Source organism: Tamandua tetradactyla, chromosome 26 (genome assembly GCF_023851605.1).
Source record: "Tamandua tetradactyla isolate mTamTet1 chromosome 26, mTamTet1.pri, whole genome shotgun sequence".
In the NCBI taxonomy this organism is placed as follows: domain Eukaryota; kingdom Metazoa; phylum Chordata; class Mammalia; order Pilosa; family Myrmecophagidae; genus Tamandua; species Tamandua tetradactyla.
The window spans coordinates 27,940,687-27,958,046 of NC_135352.1; the positions used below are offsets into that span (position 1 = coordinate 27,940,687).

The 17,360-nt window shown below is 37.5% G+C and overlaps 1 protein-coding gene across 4 annotated transcripts in view; it reads right to left on the reverse strand.

Annotated features, from left to right (window-relative positions):
- PRIMPOL (primase and DNA directed polymerase) overlaps positions 1 to 17,360 on the reverse strand; it is a 65,823-nt gene that overhangs the window by 31,197 nt on the left and 17,266 nt on the right. For all 4 annotated transcript variants that reach the window (XM_077144534.1, XM_077144531.1, XM_077144532.1 and 1 more), the window contains 2 exons: positions 14,552 to 14,699; positions 7,645 to 7,905 (listed from right to left, as the gene is read on the reverse strand). In XM_077144534.1, the coding sequence (XP_077000649.1) occupies positions 7,645 to 7,905; positions 14,552 to 14,699 (409 nt within the window). The remainder of the gene's footprint in view (positions 1 to 7,644; positions 7,906 to 14,551; positions 14,700 to 17,360) is intronic.

Consider the following 17,360-nt stretch of genomic DNA (forward strand, 5'->3'; position numbering starts at 1 on the left):
TGGCTACAGGAGAAATGCAAATTACTATGACAATGAAAAGTCACCTCACACCTATAAGAATAGCTATTAAACAAGCAGGAAACTATACATGTTGGAGAGGATGCAGAAAAATTGGGTCACATTCACTATTGGTGGGAATATAAAATGGTTCAGCTGCCATGGACATTAATTTGGCAATTTCTCAGAAAACTAAATACTGAGTTGCCCTATGAATCAGCAATACCAATATATGGCATACACCCAGAGGAGTTGAGAGCAATGACATGAACAGACATTTGCACAGCAATGTTCACAGGGGCATTATTCACAATTACCAAGAGATGGAAACAATCCAGGTACCCATCAACAGACGAGTGGATAAACAAAATGTGATATATACAAACGATGGAACATTACACAACATTTAGACAAAATGATGCCCCGAAACATACCATGTGGATGAACCTTGAGGACATAATGCTGAGTGAAATAAGTCAGATACAAAAGGACAGATACTGTATGATTCTGTTATTATGACTGATAAAGCTGCCAGTGTTTTGGGGCACCTAGAAGGAAAACTCTGAGATGAGGACATGGTAGCCCAAGACAAACCCTAGGCCCTGTTCTACAGCCAGTTGTTGAAGTGTGCTTTGAAAATTATTGCTTTTTAATTTCTTTTATTTGTATATATATGTTATATTTTACAACAACAAAAAAAGGTAAAAAAAAAAAAACTATAGGCAGCCATAGTAATATTAGATAAAATACATCCCTGAAATAAAAAAGTTGAAAATATTTAGTAACATAACTCACTACTACAGCAAAGGTGATATTTGTAATAAATTTTTACTTGATATTTTGAGAATGCACAATTTTGATAGTTAAATGGGATTTAAGGTAGAGTTTAATATTCAGAATTTAAGAAATTCTGATATCTGTATCTACAGATATTTTTCCTTCTTTGCTTTAATTTTAAATTGGTTTGTGAAACATATTGTACAAACAAGCTTTATGATGATTACTTGGATTTTTTTTAAATATGCCTATTTATCATTCCTTTTCGTATATCACAATTCACCTTCATTTTCTCAGTCACTGTACCCTTAGGCCACCTCCATCCATTCGGCACTGTGGATAACGTCCAAAATTTTAAAAATGTCTTATGGTATCCTCATTTGGTTGTACAATCAGCAGCACTCTCAATTTTAGACAATTTTCATTCGTCCATAGACAAGGAAATGACAAACACCTCACCAAATATCAAATCAAAACTATCCCTTATCTCTTGTCTCCACTTTCTTTTGATACATAAATAAATCTGAATGTACTGTTGAAATATTTCAAGAAAATCAGGTAAATTTCCTTGTTCCTCCAGTAACTTAGCTTTCAAGGCTAACAAACTGGAATATTCTGTTTCACTATTCAGGTGGTGGTAGAACATAATTATTGGTTACTACTACTCTCCCTATATAAATCTCGTTATACATTTTTACTAGTTCACTGGAGGGCAGTCCGACATGGAGAGACTGTTCTAGTAATAAAACAAAATCTGCCATCCTCTGCTCATAACATACATGATTGTTCATGCCCACACTAGTATGTTGCACTTATGAAACTATATTTCCAAATTCTGGCACTTGGTTATCAGGAGTGTTAGAAAGACATACAACAGGAACACTTCACTACTTTTGGTACTACTGTGAATCTAGTTTAAACCCAGTTTAAAACTGTTCCTCTTAATCTTTAGATATTGAAGTTTCTATGAGGTGCTTAAAGAGCCAATCAAAGTGCTACAATTATGTCTTTTCAAATTACAAGCTACAATCTAAGAATATAAAGGAGATTTAGTTCACTAAATTGTAGCTGTTGGATTAGGGGTCCCTCCCAACCTGTGTGTTAACTAATCAGGCTGGAATAGGGACAGCCCAGTGCTTTTCACGTTCTCAGTTCAGAAAACAAAATCAAACAGAAGGGGGCACAGTAGAAGTCACCAGCTCAACTGCATCACAGATGATGAAATGGCCCCTGCCACAAGCACAAAGCTGTTTAGTGAAGAAAACACTCAGCCATACTCGCCACTTAAGACTACTGCTTTTATTTCTGTTGTTTCATCACATTTATTTAATTTAACGTGTTAGCAGTATTGTAGAGCACTGTTCCAATGGCCCCCTATCAAGCCTCTCCTGACATAAATCTTTTGGACATTTTTGTGCAGAAACTAGATAACACTATTCTCTTTTGGAGCTCAGGCCAGCCTGGAGTGTACATCCCACAGAAAACTCACTAGGCTTTCTGAACAGAAACACAGTAGATTCCTAGGCAACGGAGCTCACTGATCACATTCTGCTAGAGACTTCAACTGTCACCCTGGAACAATGGCAGTAGCAAGAATCTTAAGCAGAGTGACAAGTGGGCACTGACTTGTGTCTTATAAAAGTACACAAGGGACTTCAAGATGGTGGAGTAGGGAGATACAAGACACACTCCTACAAAAACTGCTAGACAACAGGCAGAAACCGTCTGAATCAATAGTTTCTGGGGGTCCAGAGACCAGAGAGCACTGTACAGCATTCAGAAAAGAGTGAGAGAGGGAGACTGAGAAGTTACAGCAGAAATTGTGAGTTAATCACTCCTGTAACAGTCTGGCACCCATCCCCACACTCAAGGATTCCCTTGGATATGGTCAGTGGCTGGGTGCTGCAGAGGGAGAGGAGTGTGAAGGTTTTCCTCCCTGGGAAAGAGAGAGGGGTGCAGTCAAGTGCTGGGTGTTGCTTCTGATCAGCAAGTTCAGACTGCTGGGTTCCAACTCTGTACATGGTTCTAGGTGACACCCATGGCCATTGTTTCAACACGGCCTGCTGGAGGTTGAAAAAATACATTTTTCTCCTTAGGGATGTGGGAAAAAATTTCCAGCAGATGGCCAAAGAGTGCCATCTGCTGGAAAGACCAGAAAAGTGCACTTTAGGGAGGTAAAGAAAAAAAGGGGGTATTCTGGAGTCTGTAAAGTTTGAAAGCTACGGGAATGCAATACCCCAGAACTGGGAGGGTGTTTAAAATGGGGAATTTAATAAGTTACAAGTTTATAGTTCTAAGCCTATAAAACCATCCAAACCAAGTGTGCTGGTTTGAAAGGATGTATGTATGCTAGAAAAGACATGTTTTAATCAAAATTCCAATTTGCAAAGGCAGAATCACCCCTATTCAATATTGCATGTTTGAAACTGTAATTAGATCATCTCCTTAGAGATGTGATTTAATCAAGAGTGGTTGTTAGGTTGGATTAGCTGGAGGCATGTCTCCACCCATTCAGGTGAGTCTTGATTAGCTCCTGAGTCTTATGAAAGAGGAAACATTTTGGAGAAAGAGATTCGGAGAGAGCAGAGAATGCTGCAGCACCACGAAGCAGAGAGTCCATGAGCCAGCGACTTTTGGAGATGAAAGAAAACACCTCCTGGGGAGCTTCATGAAACAGGATGCCAGGAGAGAAAGTTAGCAGATGACGCCTTATTCGCCATGTGTTTTTCCAGCTGAGAGAGAAGCCCTATGTTCGCCACATGCATTCTCACTTGAAATAGAAACCCTGAACTTCATCAGCCTTCTTGAATCAAGGTATCTTTCCCTGGATGCCTTAGATTGGACATTTCTATAGACTTGTTTTAATTGGGACATTTTCTTCTTCACTAACTGTCAACTAGCAACTTGTTAAATTCCCCCTTCTAAAAGCCATTCTGTTTCTGGTATATTGCATTTCTGCAGCTAGCAAACTAGAACACTAAGGTACCCAGGAAAGGATACAAAAAACGGCTCTGTCAGCTGGGTAGTCATGTGGCTGGCAGATGTTGGTCCCTTGTTCCTGGGATCCACTGCTTACAGCCTCTGTTCCTGCGGGGGTTCCTCCCTTTGCTTCTTCGGGGCTGGCTTTCATCTGTTGGCTTCCCTTGGTTCTCTCCAGGTTCTGGCTTGCCTAGCATCTCATGGTGATGACTGTTGGGCTCCAAGCATCTCCAAACATCTGTGTGTCTGTTCTCCAAGTGTCAGCATCTGTATCAACTCTGCTCTGAAGTTACTGTTGGCTCTCTCTCTGTAGGTTTTGAGGCTTCTGTCATTTCTTACCCTCTCCAAGATGTTTCCTCATTTAAAGGATTCCAGTAAACTAATCAAGACCTACCTGGAATGGGTAGAATCACATCTCCATTTAATCAAAAGTAACACCCATAAATGAATCTGTCACTTCTCCAAAAAAGCTTACAACCTATTTATTCAATCAGGATTAAAAGAAATGGCTGCCTCCACAAGACGGAATTAGGATTAAAACATGGCTTTTCTGGGGTACATAAAACTTTCAAAGCGGCACAGAGTCTTTCCTGACTCTACTAAGGACCCTTTGGAATCAGTCTGTTCTCCCTTTATGGGTCCCTGGTCTTGTTTTGATCAGTTAAATTCAGGCAATTTTAAAGATCTAGAATAAATTGAACCAAATGTCAGTGAAGAGCTTTAACACAAAGCCAATCATCAATAAAACCTTAAGCAAGAGAGAAATAGACCATCAGAGTAAACACACCAAGATAATCAGCTGCCTAGACATCAGCAAAAAAATCATAAGCCATACTGAGAAACAGGAAGATAACCAAGTTAAAGGAACAAATGAAGAAGTAGGAGATACAGAATTCAGAACTAATCAAAGATTTTCAATGAAATATCCTAAATCAATTCAAGGAGATGAAGGAAAATACGGCTTAAGAGATAAAGGATATTAAGTAGACACTGGGTAAACTTAAAGAAGAATTTGCAAGCATGCAAAGAAGAATAACAGAACTTACGGGAATGAAAGGCACAAAAGATGAGACTAAGAATACTGTTTGGGTTTGGTGACTACTGTTTTTCTTCCAATTTCTCCCTATGGAAATGGGAACATTCACTCTCTGATTCCCTCTTTTGTATATTGTTCTAAGTTTCACAGATCCATAGCAGAGAATTTTTCCTTAGGATAGACCACACATGTAACACATGTAATTGATTTTGATGAGACTTTGTATTTAATACCGTTACTGAAATGATTTTAGGCTTTTGTGATAGGTATGGAATGAATGTATTCTGCATATAGAAAGAACATGCATATAGAGGGTGGAGTATGTTGGTATGAAGCTGTTATGTACCCCCAGAAAAGGCCATGTTCTTTTAATTCATTCCTGTGGGTGTAGACCTATGTAGGTGGTGTTTCTTTAGGAAGCTAAGGACTGCTTTACAACCTGGCAATCATGCTAGTCAGGATATACCTGATATACCTAGCATAGCTGAAAGCAAGGACGTGAACAGACATCATACCAATGTTCACAGTTGTATTATTCACAATTGCGCCCCAATTGTCCATCAACAGATGAACAGATAAATACAATGCCATGTATACATAAAATGGAGTATTAGTCAGCAGAAAGAAGGAATGAAGTCCTGATGCACACGACAAACATGGATGAACCTGAGGACATTATGCTAAGTGAAATAAGCCAGACACAAAAAGATAAATATTGTATGATCTCACTGATATGAACTTAATTGTAATATATAAACCCATAGACAAAATATAGACCATAGGTTACCAGGATATAGAATGAGGCTAAAGAATGGGGAGCAGTTGCTTCATATGTGCAGAATGTTTAAGTAAGTTGATCTTAAAAGTTTGGAAATGGACAGAGGTGATTGTAGCATGGTACTGTGTGAACAACTAACAGTTATGAAGGGCATGTAAATATGATGGAAAGGGGAAGTTTAGAGTCATGTATGTCACCAGAAGGGAAGTTGGAGGTTAAAGCATGGGAATGTATAATACAGTGAATCTTGCGGTGGACAATGATTGTGATTAACTGCACAAATATTAAAAAGTTCTTTCACAAACTAGAACAAATGTATGAAACTATTACAAGGAGTTAATAGAGGGGTATATGGAAAAAATGTACCTACTGCAAACCATGGACTATAGTTAATGGTAATATTTTAATACTCTCTCATCAATAAGTAACAAATCAAATGTGCTTCACCAATATAAGGGTCAATAATAGGGCATGAAAATAAGGGTATGGGGGGATTTGGGTTTCCTTTTTTAGTTTTATTTCTTTTCTGTAGTAATGAAAATGTTCCCAAATTGATCATGCACAACCATATAGATACTGTGAGCCAGTGATTATATACTTCGGATGGTTTGCATGGTGTGTGAATATATCTCAATAAAACTGCATTTTAAAAAAATGGACAAGAGACTCAAATAGAAGTTTTTCCAAAGAGGAAATATAAATAGCTAAAAAGCACATGAAAAGATGCTCAACTTCACTAGCTTAGGGAAATGCAAATTAAAACCACAGAATATCATTTCACACCTACTAGAATAGCTATTAAACAAACAGGAAACTACAAGTGTTGGAGAGGATGTGGAGAAATAGAGACACTTATTCACTGCTGGTGGAAATGCAGAATGGTACAGCGGCTATGGAGGACAGTTTGGCTTTGGCAGTTCTACAGGAAGCTAAATATAGAGTTGCCACATGATCTAGCAATCCTGCTACTTAGTATATACTCAGAAAAACTGAAAGCATGGACATGAACAGACATTTGAACAACAATGTTCACATCATAGCAGCATTCACAATTGTCAAAACATGGAAGCCAACCAAGAGTTCATCAACCGATGAATGAATAGACAAAATGTGGTATATACATACGATGGAATACTATTCAGCTGTAAGAAGAGACGAAGTCCTAAAGCATGCGATAACATGGATGAACCTTGAAGACATTAAGTTGAGTGAAATAAGGCAGACACAAAAGGACAAATACTATATGATCTCATAATATAAACTAATTATAATGAGCACACTCACAGAGTAAATACCTAGAATACAGGTTATCAGGAGATAGAATGAGGGTAGAGAATGGGGAGTGGATGCCTCAGTTGTGCAAAATTTTTAATAAAGTTTTTTTTTTTAATGCCAAAATCTCTGTTCATTTTTTAGAATTCAGTTAATCACTAGTTTTTTTCACTATGTGCTAAATATTTTTAATAAAGTTTTTAATAAACATTTGGAAATGGATAGAGGTGATGCATCACTGAAAGGGGAACAGTGCTGAATGGTGCTTCTGAGTGTGATTGAAAGGGGGAAGTTTAGGGTAGTGTGTGTCACTGGAAGGAAAGCTAGAGGATGAAACATGGGACTCTATAACATAGGGAAACCTGTTGTGGACGACTACTAACCCAGGTGAATAGTTCAAATATAAGAATGTTCTTCCATGAATTAGAACAAATGCATGTCACCGATACAAGGTGTTATATTAATAGGGTGGCAAAAGGAAAAAATACACCCAATGCAAACTATAGACTATAGTTAACAGTAATATTTTAATATTCTTTCATCAATTGTAACAAAGGTACAACACCAAGGCTATACATCAATAAAAGGGAATTTAAGGGGTCTGGGCTTGTTCTTTTTGGAGCAATCAAAATACCTAAAATTGATTGTGGTGATGAATGCAGAACTGTATGATTATACTGAGAGCCACTGACTGTATGCTTTGGATGGACTGTATGATAGGTGAATAAAACTCCTTTAAAAAAAGAGAAAAAGAAAAAAAGTACACAGGAATAGTTTCATAGAGAGAACTTTCAAATTTTCTTACCTAGATCTACAAAGAGATGCTTTTCTCCGCTGTTATTCTTCACAACTAAAAATGACAGATCAGGACTGCTTTGCTTAGCCGATTCCAGCCTCTCGAGTTTCTTCGAATTCAAGGTCCAGCTCTCTCCTATATTCTTTTCTATGGACATTTTATTAAAGGAAATTGCTTGTTTTGTTGGTGCTTCAGAAAAACAGGAAATTCCATCATCTTCATTGGCAATTAATTTAAGAGCAGGTTGCAGAATTTTTCTCACAAAATTACCTAAGAAAAAAGGGCATTATGATTAATCTAATTCTTCTTCTATACAAACCATCACTTGAGATCTAGACAGAATTCTACACATGGTGATTTTACACAGTCATGTTTCTTTTTTGATTTTTGGTCTTAAAATTGAGTCATTACACAGATCTAGATAAACTAAAACATGTTTCTCTTTTATTTACCCTTCCTTTGTGCAATCTCTTACTTTTTCAATTCTCACTGACAAGACAACTTGGTGTAACTCATCAGCAGATCGTTTTAAAAGGGAAAGTTAATTTGAGAAGATGTGTCAATGTCACTAGTTTGAACCTGAGCCTAACATACTACAACCAAGAAAGCACTACTTTTTTTTTTAATATTTTTATTGAGAAATATCCACACACATACAGTCCAGCCATATTATACAATCAATGGTTCACAATATCATCACATAGTCTGTAATCTTCACCATGATCATTTTTAGAACATTTGCTCACTCCAGAACAATAAAAAGAACTCATACATCCCATACCCTTTACCCCTCCCTCTCACTGACCCACAGTATTTCAACCTACCCAGGTTTTACCCTTTTCCTCCTGCTTTTATTTATTTATTTTGGGGGAAGTATTTATTTTTTATCCTTTTTTTTTTTAAACTCATCTTTACATACAGTGGATAAAAGGAACATCAGATACAGGTTTCCATAATCACACAATCATGCTGTAAAAGCTATGTAGTTATACATTCTTCTTCAAGAATCAAGTCTACTGGATCACAGTTCAACAGTTTCAGGTACTTCCCTCTAGCCACTCCAATATATCATAAACTAAAAAGGGATATCTATATAATGGGTAAGAATAACCTCCAGGATAATCTGTCGACTCTGAAATCTCTCAGCCACCGAGACTCTCATTTCTCTCTTCTCCCTTTTGGTCAAGAAACCTTTCTCATTCCCATGCCAGGTCCCAGCTCATCCCCAGGAGTCAGGTTCCCTGTGGCCAGGGAGATTTAAACCCCTGAGAGTCATGTCCCATATAGGGGGTGGGGTGGGGGTGGGGAGGGCAGTGAGTGAACCTTCCAAGTTGGCTTTAGAGAGGAGGCCACATCCGAGAAACAAGAAGTTCTCTGGGAGTGACTCTTAGGCATAATTATAAGTAGGCTTAACTTCTCCTCTACAGGAATAAGCTTCACAGGGGCAAGCCCCAAGACTGAGGGTTCAGCCTAATGAACTCATTTTTTCTATTGCCTGTGAGATTATCAGAAATTTCCCAGATGGGGAAGTTTAATATTTCCTTTCTCCCCACTCCCCAAATGAGACTTTGCAAATATTTAGTCTCCATCCAAATCACTCTGAGACATATTGGTGCATCACACTAACCTGTACAAACCAACTAGATCTCACACCCTATTCAAGATTCCATGTAATTACGGTGTTCAAGTAAACTGACTATACAAATTAAAATAGACAACGCACTACCCAAAATATAAATTTTGCACCAAATAAACACCTCTCCCTTTGGCCTTGCACAGAAGTTGAAGTTTAAAAATATGGACCATATCGTCCTTATCAAGTATTCTGATATACCTTAGTCCTACGCAGGTCAAATTCATTCATATCTCAAGTCGAAGTCTGATCACTTTTTCAGCTTTTCTTAACAGTTGCTGAAAGGCATAATTGCTGACTTTCATAGCTTCAGAGCTCTAACTCTGAGTCTCAGTGTCACATAAATACCCGAAATTTCAGGGAACAACCAAGTTATATACAAATAGCTCAGTGCCTCAGAATTTAGAAATAACAGTTACAATTCCTAAATATGTGTGGCTGCTACATGTGCTTACAATCTAGGAACCTTTGCAATAGGCCCCAACCTGATAACCCATGCTCTTGACTTCAATTCTCTGAGTTTGTCTATTACAGTTAATCCATATGAGTAAGGCATGATAATATTTGTCTGATTGTCTCTGACATTTTATTCCACATGCTGTCCTTAAGGTTCATTCACCTAGTTGCATGTCTCACAACTTCATTCCTTCTTGCAGATGCTCAGTAGTCTGTTGTATGTATACCCCTTTCATTCCTCAGTCACTGTACTCTTAGGCTACCTCCATCCACTGCAAATCACCAATAAACACCAGTGTGCAAATGTTCATTTGTGTCCTTACTCTCAGTTTCTCCAGGTATATACCCAGCAACAGGGTTGCAAGATTATATGGGAATTCCACCCTTAGCCTCCTGTGGTAGCACCACACTGCCTTCCAGAGGGGCTGCATCACTCAGCTTCCCTACCAACAGTGAGTAGGCACATCTAAAAGCACTATTTTTATTCATACAAATTGAGCAGAATTATCTTCAGAGTCACTGATTAAGGAACGAAGGATTTATATGAGTAAGCTGCCTGCGGCTGACATGATACATAGATAACTGAGAACCTATGCCATGTTCCTACTTGAGTCAGGATGTAAGCAAATTTCTCAGGAATTTATTCTTTCTCCTTTATCTGTGGGACATGCCTTAAAAACTCTGACATGCATCATCGTCAGCACCTGGGTTGTTACTTCTCCTATTTCTCCCTCAGACTGAGAAGGTAGGATGGGTCATAGCCTTGTAACTAAAGTTCATTTTCTCTCCCAGTCTCTTCTAGCTTCAAGCAGGCACAGCACTGAGTATCAATTTTTTTTTACATGGGCAGGCACCAATAATTGAATCTGGGACTCCGGCATGGCAGGCGAGAGTTCTGCCACTGGGCCACCATCATGCCACCCACATCAGGTTTTTTAACAACACTAAAGCCACTGGCAATCAGGCTGGGAATTTAAAGCGTTGTCAGGAAGGACAACTAGAATGGAAGAGATTGGGTGAGAGGGGTACTGACTGAGGGAGGTTGAAGATAGTTTGGGAGAAGATACATTTCTGCTAGATCATGATAGAGAGGGAAAAAAATCTGACTAGTGCAACTAACTTACTGTGCACCTACTGAAAAATATATTTAATAATACAACACTGTGTGACAGAAAGAGTAAGGTCTTTGAATTCAAATCCCTCCTCTCCCAATAGCCATCTGTAAAAACCTGGGCAAATTACTTAATGTGTCTGAGCCTCAGTTTCCTTATCTGCAGCGTTATGATAATAATAGTGACTGTCTAAGATAGTTGTGAGGATTAAAGATAACGAAAGTGAAGCATCTAGTACAGAGCCAAAAATTACTAAATGATCACTATCATAAATTTGTATTTTAATAGGTCACTGTCATCTTTTTGTAAAGACATTGCCTTTCAGTAATTACTTAAAAGAGATGAAATACATCTCTTCGTTGTATTTTGATGTTTATCCTAAGGGCTCTGAATATCAGTGGGCCTATCTAATTTTTTTTTTTACATGGGTAGGCACTGGGAATCAAACCCAGGTCTCTGGCATGGCAGGCAAGAACTTTGCCACTGAGTGGGCCTATTTTTACACTGAAAAGCTGATAACGACACCCTGGAAGTTCGTAAACTCATATTATTTATACCATAAAATCAAGTAATAATTTATTATTAAGTTGCTTCATATATAACAATACTGGAGAAATGCAATACCATATGAAAAACTTAATTTTAAAATCTCTAGAACTGTTAGAGTCTGGGTTTGTTACTTATTTACTAGGACGGGCTTGAACCCATAAGACACACGTTCTATTCGAAATTCTCTTCCTCCAACATATACTTAGTTGCTTCCCTACTCAAAGGAACAAATCTAATTTCTTATAAACACTAAACATGAAAATGAAAGTAAAAGCATTTGATGTCCAATGTTATAAAGATACCATTAGTCTGGAATTCGGGAGATAAGGAGAATAATGACAGAAAATAATTTATGGCATAGTAATGGAAAATAAAGCAATACAAACATAATTTGACAGAGTTAATTTTCCAAAAAAATTCAAGCTGGTTTTCCTTGATAGTAGCCAGAAAGAGAAGTGGGGGCATGATTACAGAAACCAGTTGTGATGGTAGCTCTGAGGAGGCAGCGTAGCCTCTGACACCAGCTGGGAGTTAAAAGGTGTAGGATATGATGATAGTCAAACAGCAGAACACAAACTGACCCTCAGCAAAATTACACTGCTATTTCCTTTCCCCAATCTTATCACCATCCCCTACCTCATTAGTCATTAATACCAGGACTATCTTACTGTCTCGGAATAACTCAAAAGAACAATTACAGAAATTTCAGGTCCTATATATGGTAGACTGGCAGAAGAGTAATTTTTGAGGCAGACCAAATGTATACATTTGACTGACATTCAATGCTCTTATACACTTAACCAAATTACCCTTTCTGAAAGGTTGGTAATAGTAACTAGAAATCAGTCAAGGAATAAGAGGGAGGGTGAAGGGGAAAATTTGGAGTACTACAGATTCTCTGCATCTGTGATTCTGGCAGGACATAATTTTATGGGAAAGATATTCCATTTATCAGGTCTGATTATGCATTTCCCTCTAACTATATTAGACTACCCACCGCTCCCCAAATTAACCTCATATCTCTATCCTTGTGCTTTTGCTATTCCCTCCAACAGTAAAGACTTTACCTTTGTCTACACAATGTAATTTTATTTTAATGTTATCAGTTTTTAGAATATATCTGTAGCAGAGACTGCTAATTACTACCAAATTTTTATTCTCCCCTCCTTCTCTAGCAACCGATTCCTACTTTTTAGCAGTGTGGTAATTTTTAGCTGTGAGTCATACAGCAGACATAAGGAGTAATTAAGAATTGAAGAAATATCTTGCTTGATAGTCTACCTTTACTTCCTGACAAATAGATTCTTTTTTTATCTTTTTTTTTTTTTGGCATGGCAGGCACCGGGAATTGAACCCGGGTCTTCGGCATGGCAGGCAAGAACTATGCCTGCTGAGTCACCGTGGTCTACCCTAGATCCTATTTTAAATTCAGTCATTCTTTCAGCAAACATTTATTAAAAACTACTTGTTTTAATCCTGGAACTTATTACTGCTGTTGTTAAACTGAAATTATCATTATTATTAAAAATATTATTATGTACTAAACTCTGGAAATACAATGGTAATTAAGGGCCCTAAAGAAACATTAAGTGGAACAAAGGAGAGGGAAAAAAACAAACAAAAAGGAAATTACTTCAGGAAGTGGTAAGTGCTCTGACACAATAAGCACCAGCCGTATCTGCAACCCAGACAAAAGACCTAACTTAAATCTTCCCAGTTTAGAATGTAACAGAAAAGCCTTCTCAGATAATTTGATGTTGATGTCTGAACTGTGCTTAACAGATCGGCAGGGCTCACCCACCTGAACTGAGGGAATGTCTATTCATACAGCAGAATCAGAAAGTACAAAGGCGCAGGAGAAAACGGCCCACAGAATAAGTCAGCTAAAGGACTGAAGAAGAAGGGCACAGTGCTGAGAACTCAGGCAGGCCTCACCTTGTATGCTATAACATCTGAAGGCAATGAATAATCACCGGAGGGAAGGAGGCACACAACAGGTACATCACTCTATGTAGCTGACTAAATAAGTTAGAGATATATAGAAATCAAAGACATCACCAACATTTCTACTTGGGTAACTGAATGGATGGTAATACCATTTGCTGATACAGACATCAAAGGAGGAGGAACAAGTTTTGGGGAAAAGATGAGAAGCTCAGCCTAGGAAATGCTGAGTTTGAAGTGTCTGCACGGGAATATTTAGTAGGTAGTTGGCTCTATGTGTCTGAGTCTAGGAGAACAATCTGGGCTGGAGATAAAGGTTTGAGGGTCATTAACGGGTAGATCATGATAGAAGCCATGAGAACCGATGATCACCCAGGGTAAGGATAGAGTTAGACAGGGTCAAAGATGGATTCTAAGATTAGTAATACCAATAGAATGATAGGAAAAGACAGAGAAGAAAAGGCAGACCAGTTAAGCAAAAAACAGGGAGACATGGAAGACTAGGTCACTGTGACCTGGTGTTACCTTCATCCAGCAATCAGCTATCTGACTTTTATGCCAGTTCTTTAGTGACTTACGGTGCTCTTGGAACTGCCAGACACTTGTAGCTCTGATACTGATAACCAGTTCTCTGTCAGTCTCCTGCTATTTGGAGTTACATGGAATATCTGCTCTAATCTGCTCTGATAAACCTCAAGTTTTAGATTCTATTTAAACTGTGGTTCTTTTTTTTCCCTTGGACTAACTTTTCAGTTTTATACCTGGGCCTGAATTCTAAATGCCCAATCCTGGAACAAATACTCTGATTACCCTTTCAAGTTCTCACATCTAGACTTCTCAACCCTGAAGTTCTGCCTATACTTCAGTCCAAAAAATAAGCCTTTCTTGATGTGGCCTGGACCCAAGTCCCAGTTCTCATGGACCAAAATCTAAGGCAAGGCCAAAACAAAAGTCAGAATCCAGATATGAAGCATCAGAGATGAGACTCAAAAAGGAAAGGTCTCTTTCAGGTATTATCTTGAAAACTTTTCAAACAACTCAGTAGAAGAAGAAACCAGTAGCAGAGCATGCATGGCCATGAAACGCCAACTAAGTATTTAAAAAATTTGAAAAGAAAAAGGGCAATGAGTTTTTAATATAATCTCATGGTTTTTTGGGGTGGGGGTGCAGGGTCCAGGAATCCAACCCAGGTCTCCTTAATGAAAGGCAAGCATTCTCTTACCAACATGAATGTTATCTTTAAATGCCACATCATGGAGTTGAAATATCAAGTGACGGCTAAATTTTTCATCAGTGCTAGAATCCAAGTTGAAAACATCTTCAGCTGAACAATTAACACCGTAAAATTCTTGAAGTTCTTTGCAAACATGCTAAAAACACAAGCAAAATGCATATAATTTATTTTAAAACGTATTTAAAAATTTTCCATGACCAAAGTCTTCAAATATCTTGATACAAGCAAATGCTTTTTTAAAATTTTATTTACTTTCAGAACATTTACAACATAATAAATTTACCAAATTATTTATGAATTGAAATATATTTAAATTATTAAATAAGTTTATGTTAAAAAATTCATAGGCTTTTAGGATTGAAGTCATCTTAGAAATTAAACAATTTACTTAATATACTCTATAGTAAAATAAAAATATTTCTTTTTAAGCATCTCTTTAAATATCTATGACTTAAAAAGTCACTAATTGCACTTTTGTATAGTTTTAATTACCAAAAAATTCCTTATTTATATTAATGCCAAGACACACCTCCAAGAATAGGGCCTCTGTGCTGAGACAACACTTATATTGAAGGCAATCATGCAGTAGATGAAGTAAGCAAGTATACTTCTGGTTAGGAGCACAAGGTCTAGAGACATATCTAAGTTTGAGTTCTAGCTTTGCAGCTAACTTTGGTCAAATCTAAGCCTTACGAGGAAACAATAAGACCTAACTTTTGGGATTAAGTAGTAATGAGAAAATGAGATTAAAGAGTTACCACAGTACTTGGCACATCTAACAGCTTTTAAAGTACCAGTTGTGCAGCCTTAAAAATAGTCACTTCTCCCTAAGCTTCACGCTACAAAGAACTACCATGCAGGGCTACCTTGAGATCAGCAAAAAAATTTGCAAACTTCCAAGTACTTAGGTAACTAATAGTTATGCAACAAATTTTATTTATTATTAACGCTATCGTTGGCATTTTTATGGTACCATACACCCCTATTATTTTTCATTATATTCTCACTTTCTCAAAGAAGCCTCCCTCAAATCTATATCTACGTCAAATTTCCCTCATATACTCCATCTCTTTTTGTAGTACTTAAACACCTCAATCTTAACAATTTTTGTGATTATTTTGACACCTATTTCCTCTGTATATTCCCCAGTATCTGTCCTTTCTTTTGTAGAAATAGTAGCTAGATACATGGCCATCTAGAATAAAGCCTACATTCCCAAACTCCTTTGCAGCTAGATGTGATTATAAAAGTTCTGACCAATGAGATGTAAGCAGAAGCATGCCATTTCCAAGTTATACTCTTTAAGGAAAGGAACATGCCCTCCAGTCCCAATTTCCTACTGACTAGAATTCAGACATAGTGGTGGTGAGCCATCGCTGACAGCGTAAATAAGGCAATGTATTAGAAATAGCAAAGCAATAAGAGAAAAGGAGCCAAGAGCTACATCTGGATATCATTTAAGAGAGAAATAAGTTCCTATCTTGTTTAAGCCATTTTAACATGAACTTTTTATTACGGCAGCTGAATCTTTCCAATTAACAACCTCTATTAAACTTTCGAAGGCAGAAACCATGTCTCTTTGTAGTTATCATTGTATTCTTAGTGCCGGCATTTAGTAGATGCAGAAATATTTGAAAACTGAATAATGCCTAGTTCTGTACTCTGGGACTACACAGAATAAATTTAATGACTTTAGGAAGTATAAGATTACATATTCTCTAAATTCTCTTTACCAAATTAAAATTTTTAATGAAACTTTAAGTTATTTAAATGAAGTTATAAAGTCTAGACGTTAAAAATAAATTATTGGGGCAGGCAATGTTGGCTTAGCGGCAGAGTTCTTGTCTGCCATGCAGGAGACCCAGGTTCGGTTCCTGGTGCCTGCCCATGTAAGAAAAATAAAATAAACTAAATAAATGACTGTTTAAGGACAAATACTGTATGACCTCACATATAAAATAATTAGAATATGCAAATTCAGAGTCAGAAACCACAACATAATTACCAGGAATGGGTGTGGGAGTGGGGAATGGGAGTTAATGTTTATTTGGTACAGTGTTTTTGTTTGGGATGATGGGGAATTTTGGTAATGGATGGCGGTGATGATAGCACCACATTTGGAATGGAATTACCACCATTGACTTGTATGTTTGAAAGTGGTTAAAATGGGAAATTTTAGGTTGTATATATGTTACCAGAATAAATACTTAAAGAAAACAACCACATAGAAATACACATCACAAAAGGGGGAAAATGCAACAAAATAATGTATTAGTGGCTAAGAAAGTTCAAATGAGTCAAGAGGCTATTCAAAAGGCTATTATTATGCAAACTTCAGCTAGATATTGCTGATTTGCCAAACCCCAACCAAAATGATTCCTATTAACCCTAAAGAACACCTCGGGCTCTGAGATCCTACAAAGATTCCATGTACTACAATTACTTTTCAGAAACCTACAACCTCCAAATAGGTTCCTAGGTCAGATAAGTCCCAAGGGGCCAGCTTCTCCAAGAACATCAACTAGCTCCATGCCCCTAATCCACATTATCAACACTCTTTCCAACATGAAAAACTTAGAAAGGGCAGAGCTCAAATACCCCTAAACATTAGGAGAAAGATCAAAGGAGAAGGGGGAGTTATCAGAGAAGATAGGATTCAACAAACGAGTATGACTGCTACATCATTATATTGATATTTCTTTTAGTCTCCAGTGTCTTGGAGTAGCTAGAAAGAAAAACCTGAAATTGTGCAACTACAACCCATACCAAACTCTGAAATCAGTACTCTAACTACTTC